This window comes from Aquarana catesbeiana, linkage group LG01, assembly GCF_042186555.1.
Source record: "Aquarana catesbeiana isolate 2022-GZ linkage group LG01, ASM4218655v1, whole genome shotgun sequence".
In the NCBI taxonomy this organism is placed as follows: domain Eukaryota; kingdom Metazoa; phylum Chordata; class Amphibia; order Anura; family Ranidae; genus Aquarana; species Aquarana catesbeiana.
This window is the reverse complement of record NC_133324.1, coordinates 825777440-825790305: the sequence shown is the minus strand read 5'-3', so window position 1 is coordinate 825790305 and position 12866 is coordinate 825777440. Positions and strand designations below refer to the sequence as shown.

At 44.0% G+C, this 12866-nt stretch overlaps 1 protein-coding gene across 2 annotated transcripts in view; it reads right to left on the bottom strand.

Annotated features, from left to right (window-relative positions):
* Positions 1 to 12866, bottom strand: part of TEC (tec protein tyrosine kinase) — a 145515-nt gene that overhangs the window by 80743 nt on the left and 51906 nt on the right. For both annotated transcript variants that reach the window (XM_073608479.1, XM_073608478.1), the window contains exon 2: positions 1962 to 2151. In XM_073608479.1, coding sequence (XP_073464580.1) covers positions 1962 to 2099 — 138 coding nt within the window. In that variant the 5' untranslated portion in view covers positions 2100 to 2151. The remainder of the gene's footprint in view (positions 1 to 1961; positions 2152 to 12866) is intronic.

Sequence of the window (12866 nt, the reverse complement as noted above, 5' to 3'; positions counted from 1 at the left end):
AGGGATAATATTATAGGAATTCAAGGGTTATATAAGTATTGGCCTCTACCTAACTATTCTACACTTTGCTTGAGTTTGCCCATCTGCATGTAAGCTGCCATCATTGAGGTAAACCCAGAAAGGGCAACCTTGGAATGTCATAAAGCATAGCCCAATTCCCACTGTAAAGGCCTCTTGTAAAGACTGGGCTCTCCTCTTGGCTTGCCATTGCTGACACACCTTCTCATGACAGTTTATGCAAAAAGGGAAAGGCTGGTGCCATGAAAATCGACTAAAACATTACTCTTTATTAATACAGGTGAAAAACAGCCATGAAAAACCAACGTGTTTCGGCTGTCAGGTCTTAATCATGGCCATGATTAGGCCTTACGGCTGAAACGTGTTGCCTGAGTATGGAGGTTTGCAGAGACTTTCTAGGCTGGGTGCCATGTTCCTGAGACTGACGTGGAATCACACAAGAGGTAGTAAATTAGATGCACTTATTCCTGCTCATGACTGTTTCCTCTGACCTTTGGCCTCTCTCATATTTAGTACCCATATCTCCTTTTGATAAGCCAGCAAGGTGTAAAGTCATCAACTGTTTGTGCCGAAAATCTCTCAACTGTTATTTTTTTTATACTTACACCATAAATATAATATATATTATACAATAAATTGCACGGCATGTTATTATTTTAGAGCACAGAGCAAGAGTATACAGTATAAGTAGAATATACTGATCCCTGATATTGTCAAATAAAACAATATAGTGTAAATAGAAGCAAGCTGTCTTTCTCTAGTCTTTCATTGCATAGTACTGATTATAAAACAACCAAAATATGTTGGCCTTATAGAAAAAAAAAAAAACATCAAACAAGGAAATATGAAGGTTAAAAAAATAATAAAAAAACACATGTAAGGTAAACTAAGGTAAAGTTCCCCAAAATGAGTGCCCTTAAAAGTCATTCTCCCAGTGCAGGGCTCTCCAAACGTTTCAGTACAAGGGCCACAAAAATATGTGTTTTAACCGAATGAATAAACATACTCAACAAAAAAATTCAGATCAGAAGCCCTCCTTACACGTCACAGTACCCTCTAACATCAGGGTCTCCATCAGAGGCCCCCTTACATCAGAGTCCTCCCCTTACATTGGGGTCCCCCATTATATTAGGGTCCCCATCAGAGTCCACCCTTACATCAGGGTCCCCAGCAGAATCCCCCCTTACATCAGGATTCCCATCAGCATCCCTCCTTACATCAAAGTACCCAATCAGAGTGTCCCCCTTGTATTAGGGTCCCCATTAGAGCTCCCCTACATAAGGGTCCCCATCAGCATTCCTCCTTTTGTCAAAGTACCCATCAGAGTGTTCCCCTTTCATTAGGGTCCCCATCAGAGCCCCTCCCTCATATCAGGGTCACCATCAGAGCCATCCTTACATCATAGTGCTCAGTGGGGCTTCGGGGGTTATAGTGGAGGCCAACTGATTTGAATCCTGAGTCTGAGGATATGTCACTGACCCTAGATGCAGGCCAGATAAAATCTCCTGGTGGGCTGGAAGTGGCCCATGGGCTGTGGTTTGGAGACCCTGTACTAAGGCATGCGTACTGATTTCTATTGATGGTTCCCACTTGACACTGGAACCATGTTTAATGGTGAAAGCTGTTTGTTTCCCGAGAATGGGAGGTTTTTACAGTTCCCTATAGGGCAATTACTCCTATAAAGGCAGACTTGAAAGGTTGTCCAGGAGCAGAATCCTCACAAGAAGGCCAGGGAAGTAACATCACCCAGGAAAAGTGAATTCCTTATTCTGGCATTGCTTAGATGCTGGAACACATGTGCATTGGCAAAGAGAAGGTTACAATAATGGGACAATTTGTACTGCTTTTTTTTAAAGAAGAACTCTCTGAACTATAATTACCTTGATTAAAGAATCTGGATTATAGTTCCACTTAATGGAAGATAGCCCACATTTTCACCTTACCTCAGAACGTCCTTCATAATAGGTTAATCTGGAGTTGGTGAGCACAAATAATCGTTCCTTGTAGTTCACGGGTGATGTCCACTTCTTCTGCTGTGATCTTTTATAGAGATATTCTTCAAGGACAATTTCTGAATTCATTTCAGCTTCCTGCTCACTAGTTTCCCTGCCATTGAATATGAAGTCCTGAAAACTGAATAAAAAGGAAACCGAGTTATATTTAGATCAAACTGTATAGCTGATCTGTCTTGTTTTGCATGTGGTGATCTACTCATATCTGAAGTCTTTGATGACAGGCACTTCCCACACAATGTACTCAGATACGTTTTGTCCAGGTGCCCTAACAGGTAATGTACTGAGATCACTGGCACACAAAGGGTAAATCAAACCTACAAAGCCGCTGTGGAAAATCTGAACATATGTCATGTACCTTCTTACATTTCACACAGGAAGTTTCCATAGATTTGTTAAAGAAGTATTAAACTAAAAAAACACACATTTATTATATTGCAGTTTACCAACTCTTATGCCCCGTACACACGGTCGGACTTTGTTCGGACATTCCGACAACAAAATCCTAGGATTTTTTCCGACGGATGTTGGCTCAAGCTTGTCTTGCATACACACGGTCACACAAAGTTGTTGGAAAATCCGATCGTTTTAAACGCGGTGACGTAAAACTTATACGTCGGGACTATAAACGGGGCAGTGGCCAATAGCTTTCATCTCTTTATTTATTCTGAGCATGCGTGGCACTTTGTCCGTCGGATTTGTGTACACACGATCGGAATTTCCGACAACGGATTTTGTTGTCGGAAAATTTTATCTCCTGCTCTCCAACTTTGTGTGTCGGAAAATCCGATGGAGCCCACACACGGTCGGAATTTACGACAACACGCTCCGATCGGACATTTTCCATCGGAAAATCCGACCGTGTGTACGGGGCATTAGATGTGATGGCTGTACTAGTTTTCTTTTTTTAGGCTCTTTCATTTTCACCTGATGATCCTGCCAGTAAGTCTGTTGTTTCAACAGAACTAGCTGTCCTGCAGATGTAGTAGTTAGGGGGTTGAGATAAATCATTTAACACTGACAGGGGTGATTACACTAATCAGCTTTTATGTAAAATCGTAACCCCAAAAGGAACAAAACTGTTTGCTGTAACTGCTTATAAAGTGTTAGCTGGGGTTTGGCTTCAATTTGTCACTGTATCTATCTACTAGTGCATCTAACATTCCCATCCCCCAGACTGACAATGCTGCTGCCCAAAACTGTCTGTATTGCTCCTTCATCCAGGGTGGAGGCTCGGTTCACATCTATGCAGTTTGCTTTTAATCTGTTTCTGCGGTGCGTTTTTACACAAGCGTTTTGTGGCGTGTTTTTTGATGCATTATTTTTGGCCAATTTGTTGTTGGGCAGAATTAAAAACGTAAGACGCAAATCGCGGCAAAAACTATAGATTGTCTATTGAAGTCTATTGCACCAAAAAAGCACCGATTTGCGTTTAAAAAAGTCCCTGACCCTTTCCAAAAACACAGCGCCTGAAAAAAGCATAGAATGTGTCCCAAAGGAACCATGTTAGATTAAATGTAGTGCATTTCTGCAAAAAGCACCAAAAATCGCAGAGATGCGAATCAGGCCAAAGGCTACTTTCACACTGAGGTGCTTTACAGGCGCTACAGCGCTAAAAATAGCGCCTGTATAGCGCCTGTAAAACGCCTCTCCTGTGTTTCCAGTGTGAAAGCCCGAGTGCTTTCACACTGGAGCGGTGCGCTTGCAGGACGGGAAAAAAAGTCCTGCAAGCTGCATCTTTGTAGCGCTATAGGAGCGGTGTATTCACCGCTCCTAAAGCGCCCGTTCCCATTGAAAACAAAGGGGCAGCGACGCTTTGTGGGCGGTTTTAACCCTTTTTCGGCCACTAGCGGGGGTTAAAACTGCCCCGCAAGCAGGCGAATAGCGCCGCTAAAACAACTGTAAAGCGGCGCTAAGTATAGCGCCGCTTTACTGCCGACGCCCGCCCGCCCCAGTCTGAAAGTAGCCAAAGGCTTCATTCAGACAGCCATACAAAAATGTATACACAAGTGTTTTTTAATTACAGATCTGAACACAGCTGCATTGTTTTCGATTGAGCTTTTCACACAGGTGCGTAAACATACACTACATTCAGATTCATAACACAGAATCCAAAAAGCTGCGTCTAAGAACATGCGACTTACACGCTTACGCATATAAACACATGTATTCGTGTTTGTAAGTGCGTAAATTAAAGGGGTTGTAAACCCTAGGACAAAAAACAAAAAAAACCCTGCAAGACAAAGGCATAATGAGCTAGTATGCATAGCATTAGGAGCCGACGTAACATGATGGCGATTCACCTGCCCTTGCCATTCTGCCGCAGTATAAATGTGGTGGTTGGTCGCCAAGCGGTTAAAGGGGATGTACCTGTACGCCCTTTTGCCCACCCGTGCCATTCTGCTGAAGTATATCGCCGTGCAACGGTTGGGAAGCGGTTAATGACATCAGTAACATTGTTATGGCCATTTGAATGAAGATTATTACAGGAGGAGAGTTACTGGCCTGATCCCCAGGTAAAGGAGAGGGAAAAAGGCTAAAATTAAAAAAACTAATGAAGCCACCACATCTAATTATTGGTAAGCTGCAATAGATTACATTTACACTTGTATGTTCACCCAGATGAACATGAGTTCAAATGTTTTTTCGTTGTTGTCTCGTCAGTGAGTTGGATGGTATATATCTTTTTTAATGTTCTTTAACCCTTCTTAAAGCGGAGTTCCACCCATAAATGGAACCACTGATCGGATTCCTCCCCCCTCCGGTGCCCCATTTCACACCTTTCAGTTGGGAGGGGGGAGCAGATACCTGTCAAATCCAGGTATCTGCTCCCACTTCTGGGGAAAGATCGCCACACATTGTGCGGCAAACTACGTAATGTCCGGCCCCTCCTGCTTCGCCAGCAGGGACCATTCAGAAAGCACAGCACAGCTCGCGCATGCGCAGTAGGAAACAGGCTTAGAAGCCACAAGGTTTCACTTCCTGTTAAACTTAGCAATGATGCCGGTGCCTGCACCCACAGCTGAGGGACGGGTCGACTTTGGGTGCCGCCATTACGGGCTCCCAGGACAGGTAAGTGTCCTTATATTAAAAGTTAGCAGCTGCAGTATTTGTAGCTGCTAACTTTTATTTTTTTTTTTACCCAGGCAGAACTCCGCTTTAATTGTACTTTAGCCAGTCACTGCCTTGACAACAGCACACTCAGCATAACCTGAGCATAGGACTCTGTCTGCCCTGTCACCAGCTTGCAGCAATTTGTCCTGGAATTAGGTCACAAGATACACCACTGGGTGACACACTACCAGAGTTACTTTTCACTTAGACATAATAACAGAATATGTTAGTGTTGCGTTTGTTCTTTTTCGTACACAGGTCAAGTTAAAACATAAAAACCTGAAAATGCAGCGCTATAAAATGCTAACAATAATATTGTATTGCACACATGATGACTTATTCAGGAAACGTTCATATATTGCAAGATGGAGAAATAGGTGAAAGATCCCCACACCAATCAGTGCACAGGAGAAGCACACCACACCATCGTGCTCACAGCGGTTCTCCTTACCAGATGAAATGGGTCCTCAGATTATAGTGTGGCCAACTGAGCGAGTAACCATAGAGAATCCTTCAATCAGTTCCAGACACCTGACAGGGCGTTCTGAAACAACCTCCCAGACATCCAACAGAACAATCCAGAACAATCTTTCATTCACATGGAGCTCACCAAACGATTAAACACTAGAGAAACTCCCATAGTGAAGAACGTTTAAATTAAGTTTAAAGCTTTATTGTAGTGTACTTACAAAAAGTCTGGTTAAAACTGCATTCTAAACAAGCATCAGGTCCTGTCTAACGCGTTTCTTCTTCAACTGACATCATCAGAGGTGGCAAGATAGAACATGTTCAAACGTGAATCATGCCACATGGCGCTGCAAAGGTTAATACATGACCTCTGTCTGCAGTCTGAGAACTAACATTTCCTATGAAGAAACTGCAAATCCCACAATCCCTGGTCTCTCAGTCTAGCACTAATCCAGGTGAGAGCTTAAAGTGGTTCCAAAGTCAAAACGTTTTTTATCTTTATGCATTCCCTCCATTAAAGCGGTAGTCAAGTCTGTATTTAACCACTTCACGCTCAAGGACGTCAACTGACATCCTGGACTTTTGACAACATAATCATGATTTGGGATGGTCCCCCTGACCTTATTATACCTTTTGTAGACCACTGCAATCACAACCCCTATGGTCTGTCCTTCACCTATGTTTCGGATCCCACCAGCCTTGCTTTCCTTGATCTAGAACAGGGCCATGAAAGTGACACCATTATCGCAAAAAACTATACCAAGCCAACTGCTGGTAATTCATTCTTGCATCATAAAAGCTGTCATTACCCGAAATGGATACAAAATATACCCAAGGGACAGTTCTGTCGTTTACCAATCCCTCCGGTGTTTCTACTGGCTCGGCAGAACGATCGGTAAACCAGAGAAGGAATCCGCTGGTGCCAGAAGTTGAGCATAGAGATTTCCTCTATGACCTTCGGAGGCCCAGGAACAACATTATGTCCGCCCGAGGGAAGTAAACATTGCCGGGGACTCAGCTGGAAAGGCCAAAATCGTTTATTTGTTTTTTTATCTCGGTATTTCCAGCCTAGATGAGAGATGTGGGGTCTTAAGGAGTGTTAAAAGCGGAAGTTCCACTTTTGGGTGGAACTCCTCTTTAACACCTGGCTTGCTGGGAAGGCACCCAGAGATGCACCAGTGGGGGACATCCAGAGGAGGAAGTAAGGGACCTTTCAGTGTAATTTGGTTGCACAGAGCAGGTACAACATCTTTTTTATTAATAACAAAAAACTAACCTATACTAATAGTAATCAGATTCGACAGCCACAAACAGGCAGAGCAACTAACAGAGAGAGATCACCAGAGGAAGAGATGTGTTTCATTACATTAGCACTCCCACATTTGTGATGCAACAAAGCAAATTAGCAAGGTATGGATTGGATGATGTGTGACCTGGAACGGAAATTTGCCTGTCCCTTTAGCAAACAGGGCAAACTAGGTGAATGAATACATGGACATAGGTGAATCGATCAGCTGTGACACTACTCACTGCAGCCACAACATATGAGCCCATCATTAATTAAGGCAAACAAGCAACACAGGAAATATAACTATATTTGAAATGTACAATGCCTTTAAGTAAAGAAAACATCTTCTAGAGGTCTGGTAGCTCAGAAAAATACATAACAAGGGAAAAAACAGAGCTATTTTGGATCATGCAGCTGCAAAGGTGATGTTTGCATTATGATCTATACAGGGGGCTATAGCATTTGGTGGACAATTGTGGATTAAATAACATTATATGGCACAGTTTTATATTGCACATTTTTAACGCATTGAACAAGGAGCACTGTTTGTTTCAACATGGAACTGACTATAAAATGAGAAGTGTGACTGACTATCAAATGGAAACTGGGAACTAAAAAATTTGTACAAAGACACTGACCAGAATAGGGGCATTCTCTGAGCATGTGTATGCTGCCCCAGGTTATCCGTTTAGGCCCAAAAGTGAAAATAATATTATAACAGCTTACCTGTGATGTACTCCAAGAAAAGGATTTTACAGGTAAGCTGTTATAAAAATCCTAATTTCTTTATCGTACATCACGGGACACAGAGCCATAGTAGTTACTATGTGGGATGTCCCAGAGCAATGCTCTCTGAGGGGAGGGGGACACAAACAAAAGTAGGGCGCTATCATACCTGAGGATCTATACTGCTGCCTGCAGCATACTGCACCCAAAGGCAATATCCTCATGTCTTTTTACATCCACCAATCTGATAAATGTATGGACTGAAGACCAAGTTGTACCTGCATGGTGCCTTGCATGGAGGCTTGGTGATGCACTGCCCATGAAGCACTAACAGCCCTGGTAGAGTGCGCTTTGATTTGAAAAGGTGGAATCTTCCTCTTCAAACCATAAGCTTGAACAAATACTTGCCGAATCCACTTAGAAATAGAAGATTTTGATGCTGCCTGTCCTTTTTTAGGACCTTCAGGCAACTCAAACAAAATGTTCGTTTTTCGAATCTGAGCAGTCGCCTTCAAGTAGACTTTGACTGCTCTCACTACATCAAAAGAATGTAGCGATTTTCTTCCGTAGAACAGGGATTCTGGAAAAAATGAAGGTAGAACAATATCCTGGTTTAGATGAATACCTGACACTACCTTCGGTAGAAAGTTAGGATGAGGACACAATACTACCCTATCCTTGTGAATAATTAAATATGGCTCTTTACAAGAAAGAGCAGCCAACTCTGATACCCTTCTTGCAGAAGATATGGCTACCAGAAAAACTAGCTTCCTTGTCAAAAGGACCAAGGGAATATGTCGTATCGACACAAAAGGCTGTTTCTGTAATGCCGACAGAACTAAATTCAAGTCCCAAGGGTTCAGGGGTGACGTAAACCGGTGGATTAAGCCGCGTTACCCCCTGTATAAAGCTACGGACCAAAGAATGCGAAGTAAGTGGTCGTTGAAACAATACCAATAAGGCCGAGACCTGACCTTTGATAGCACTCAAGGCCAGCTTCATCTCTAACCCCATTTGCTGAAAGGCAAGGATTCTACCTATGACATACTTTATGGGATGCCAACCCCTGGATTCACAACAGGAAACATATGCCTTCCAGACTCTATATTATATGACTCTGGAGGCCAGCTTCCTTGCACTAATCAAGGTGGATACAACTGATCCTGACAGCCCACGCTTGTTCAGAATGTGGGTCTCAATAGCCAAACCATTACATTTAGCGTTTGTAAGGTAGGATGGGTCCTCTACTGCCATCTTTATGATCTCTGCATACCAAGATCTTCTGGGCCACAAGAATCGCCAACTTCCCTTCCTGCTTGACCCCGCAAAGAAGTCGTAGAAACAGCAGAATAGGAGGGAATGCATAAATCAGTGAAAACCGATCCCATGGGACCACCAAGGCATCTGTTCCGCATGCTAGCGGATCCTTTGTTTTGTTTTCCTTGACACAAAGTTGTCGAACTTTTTGTTGAACCTGGACGCAAACAGGTCTCCGTCCGGGATCCCCCATCTCCGGCATATTGCCAGGAAGATATCGAGGTGAAGGGACCATTCTCCCGGGAACAACTGCTGGCGACTCAAGTAGTCCGCCTGTCAATTTTCTGTTCCTGGAATGAAGGCAAGGTACATAGTTTTCTGCCCAAGTTAGGATATGATTCACCTCTCTCTGGGCCGCATGACTTTTTGTGCCCCCTTGGTGATTGAAAGGGCCACTGCTGTGGCATTGTCGGATTGGATCCTGACAGCACAATTCCGCAACCTGAATGTCCAGGCCCTCAGGGCCAAGCGCGCTGCCTGAATTTCTAGAATGTTGATGGGCAAGGTCCTTTCTGTTCTGGACCATTTCCCTTGGACAGTCGCCTCTTCCAGGACTGCTCCCCAACCCGAAAGGCTGGCATCTGTTGTTACCACCTTCCAGGTAACTGGTAGGAAGGATTTTCCCTTCTGCAGATTTTTGGCTATCCACCACCAACTGAGGCTCCGGCGCACCTTTGGAGACAGACGCATTGGGAAATCTAGAACTTGGACCTTCTTGTTCCAAGCTGATAGGATACTGTTTTGCAGCAGTCTCAAATAAAAATGAACGCAAGGAATGGCATCAAATGAAACCACCATCTTTCCCAATAACCTCATGCAAAGCCGAATAGAAGGATTCTTCTTTGCTCTGACCACCTGAATCAGCTCCTTTATGGCACTGATCTTTGCCTGGGGCAAGAATACCCCTTTCTGGGCTGTATCTATGATCAGACCCAACTACTCTAATCTCCTTGATGGTTTTAAGGAAAATTTCTCTAGGTTGACTGTCAGGTTGACAGGTAGTTGACTGTCGTGACCATACTTTGGTCTAAGCGGGCTACCGACTGGTCTATCAAGAGCAGATCGTCTAGGTAAGCTATAATCGTTATACCTTGAGCCCTTAATCTGGCCAGAGGAGGGGCCAGGACCTTTGTAAACACCTGAGGTGCAGTAGTTAGGCCAAAAGGCAGAGCTACAAACTGAAAATTGAGTTTTTCTACCTTGAAACGTAGATATTCCTGGTGATCGGGGAAAATAGGCACATGGAGGTATGCATCCTTGATGTCGATTGACGCCAGAAGTTCTCCTCCTTGTAGGATGAAGACAACTGATCGTATTGACTCCATGCGAAAAGGGCGGATATTCAGGAACTGGTTTAGATCTTTGAGATCTAGAATGGGTCTGACATCTCCATTTGGTTTTGGTACCGTGAAAAGGTTTGAATAAAACCCCAACCCCTGCTCTTCCATGGGGACCACCATGATCACTTTTTGAGACAAAAGACGGTTCAATGCTTGAAAGAGAGACTTCTTTTTCTCTGGATCCTTGGGGACGTTTGAGCTGAGAAAATGAGGAGACAGGAACTCTCGGAACTCTAGTTTGTAACCTAGAGCTATTGTGGAGATCACCCATCTGTTTTGAAACTCCTCCTGCCAGACCCTTGAGAACTGCAGAAGTCTTCCCCCCACTCGAGCGAGCGGGGGGGAGCCCCTTCTTAAGGAGGCTTTAGTATTTTGTTTTGTAGGTTTCCTTCCCCAGGACTTCTTTTGTCCCTGGGGTTGACTCTGAGGTTTACCTCTTGAACCTGACGGCGGAGGCCGTCAAGACTGCCTGGAGGCTGACGCCCCTGGCGCTGGTAAAGGAGCTTGCTTAAAAGATGTTTACTCCTTTTCTTAACTGGCAAAAGGGTACTTTTTCCACTAGAAATTTTTTGGATGTATTTATCCAAATCATCCCCAAACAGCTGTTCACCGCGGAAAGGAAACCTTTCTTCCAATCCCACCAAAGCAGAGGAAAAAACCTTCTCAGTAATATAGACGGGGCTGTGATGTTGGAAACAGTTGCAACACTTGACGGCCCCGATGGCTCACCCTGACCAGCCACCCCAGAACTCTCAGGGGAGAATGGCATTGGAGAGATGAGAGGGTCCTTAGAGCCTGAGGGAGACACTTTTGGGCAATTTTTTGGGGTGTTTCCACCTCCCCTTCTGATCATAGTCTGATGCACAAACGAAGAAACTGCACCCACTGCTTGAGCAAATAGTCCAGCAACTACCGCTACTATTAATGCTCAGCCTGATGCTCAGTAAATGTGCCTAGGGAATGCCTGTGTCAGCACTTACATGCCCCCATCTGCTCGTGTCCCTCCATCAGCCTGCAAATGGAGCTTTTTATTATGCTCTCGTGCTGTGGACGTTGGGGCAAGCCAATGCCATGCTAAGCCACGCCGCCTCCATCTTCTTACCGTGCCCCCTCTTTTCAAAAAAGACAGTTTACCACGTGTGAGTGGGCCTCCGATCTGACAGGATCGGCGTGTGTGTGTGGGGGGGGGGTGGAGAGGAGGAGAGGAGATGAAAAACTGCCGTGCTGAGGCGGTGGAAGAGCGGAGGATGCCGATCATTCTGGGCTCCCCCTGCCTATTCCGGGAGAGGGGAGAGAACTCCAGCCCAGGTGGGGGGTGTTTTAGGAAAAAAATCCCCCCTCCAACATCTTATTGAAGGCTTGGGACTGCTTAGCCGGAGGAAGCCTGCAGCTTCTGCTGACACAAAGCGAGATATGGAAAGCATGAACAAGGTACGTGCTCTTTACAGCCCCCGGTGGTGACTTTAGACATGACAACATTTACTTTAAAGTAGAAAATCCATAAGAAAATTTAAAATTCTTTAGGAATCTCCACTTACCTTATCCCGCTGCAAGGATTCTGTGTAAAACCAAATCTTCACCTCTCAAGGCGGGCTCCGTTTAAAAAACCTTCAAGGACTGGGACCCCTTTTTATCAGGGTTTCCACTCCCTTGAACCCGTATAGCACCCGGCCAGGAAACTTTATGGCTAAAAAAACCAAAAGCACTGGATCCCGGGGTCCAGCTCTCAAAAAGAGAAGCGTTATGGGCTGAACCTCGTTTCTTCCACCACGAGGCCCGGGTACCATTCAATTTGGCCTATAAAGACACTTTGAATGGATCCGGCTGCATAGCTTGCCCCAACAAAGATTACTCCAGCGGAGCTTAGCATAGCACATCTTTACTCGTGACCAACACCTTAGACACTGGCGAAAAAACTTAGGTACTCCCAGTAATGGGAGGGGTTATATAGGGAGTGAGGTTCCAGTCTTAGGGTGTGCCAGTGTCCATCACCTAAAGGTGGCCTATATAACCCACATAGTAACTACTATGGCTCTGTGTCCCGTGATGTACCATAAAGAAACAAGAGATTGCTGTGATCCTTCTATTTGATGCCATCATTAACAGAAATAACGTGATGAGTGGTATAGCTGTGATGACTTCCATCCACTCTCTCCATTATGACAGTTGAAACTAGTACCATATCCATGTGGTGCACAAGCCCCATAAGGTAAACAAAAAACTTCCTTTACCTGCCCTGACTGAACCAAATCCTCCTTATAGGGATGCACCAATACCATTTTTTTTACAATGAGTACAAGTACCGATACTTTTTTTTTAGTACTCGCCGATACCAATTACCGATACCTAGCGCAACTGTATTTTTTAACTTCAGCTGTCAGCAATGGTACAAAGCATTGAAATGTTATTTACAAATGAAATACATTGATTTTTTTTTTTTAATTTAGTGCTTTTTCAATGTGAAATGTGTAAATATATGTTAATATATATATGTAAAAATATTCACTAACAAAGCAAACAAAAAAAAAGTTTTAATTGTTTATCGTTTATAAAATAGACGTGAACAAAAGAAAAAAGCAGGAA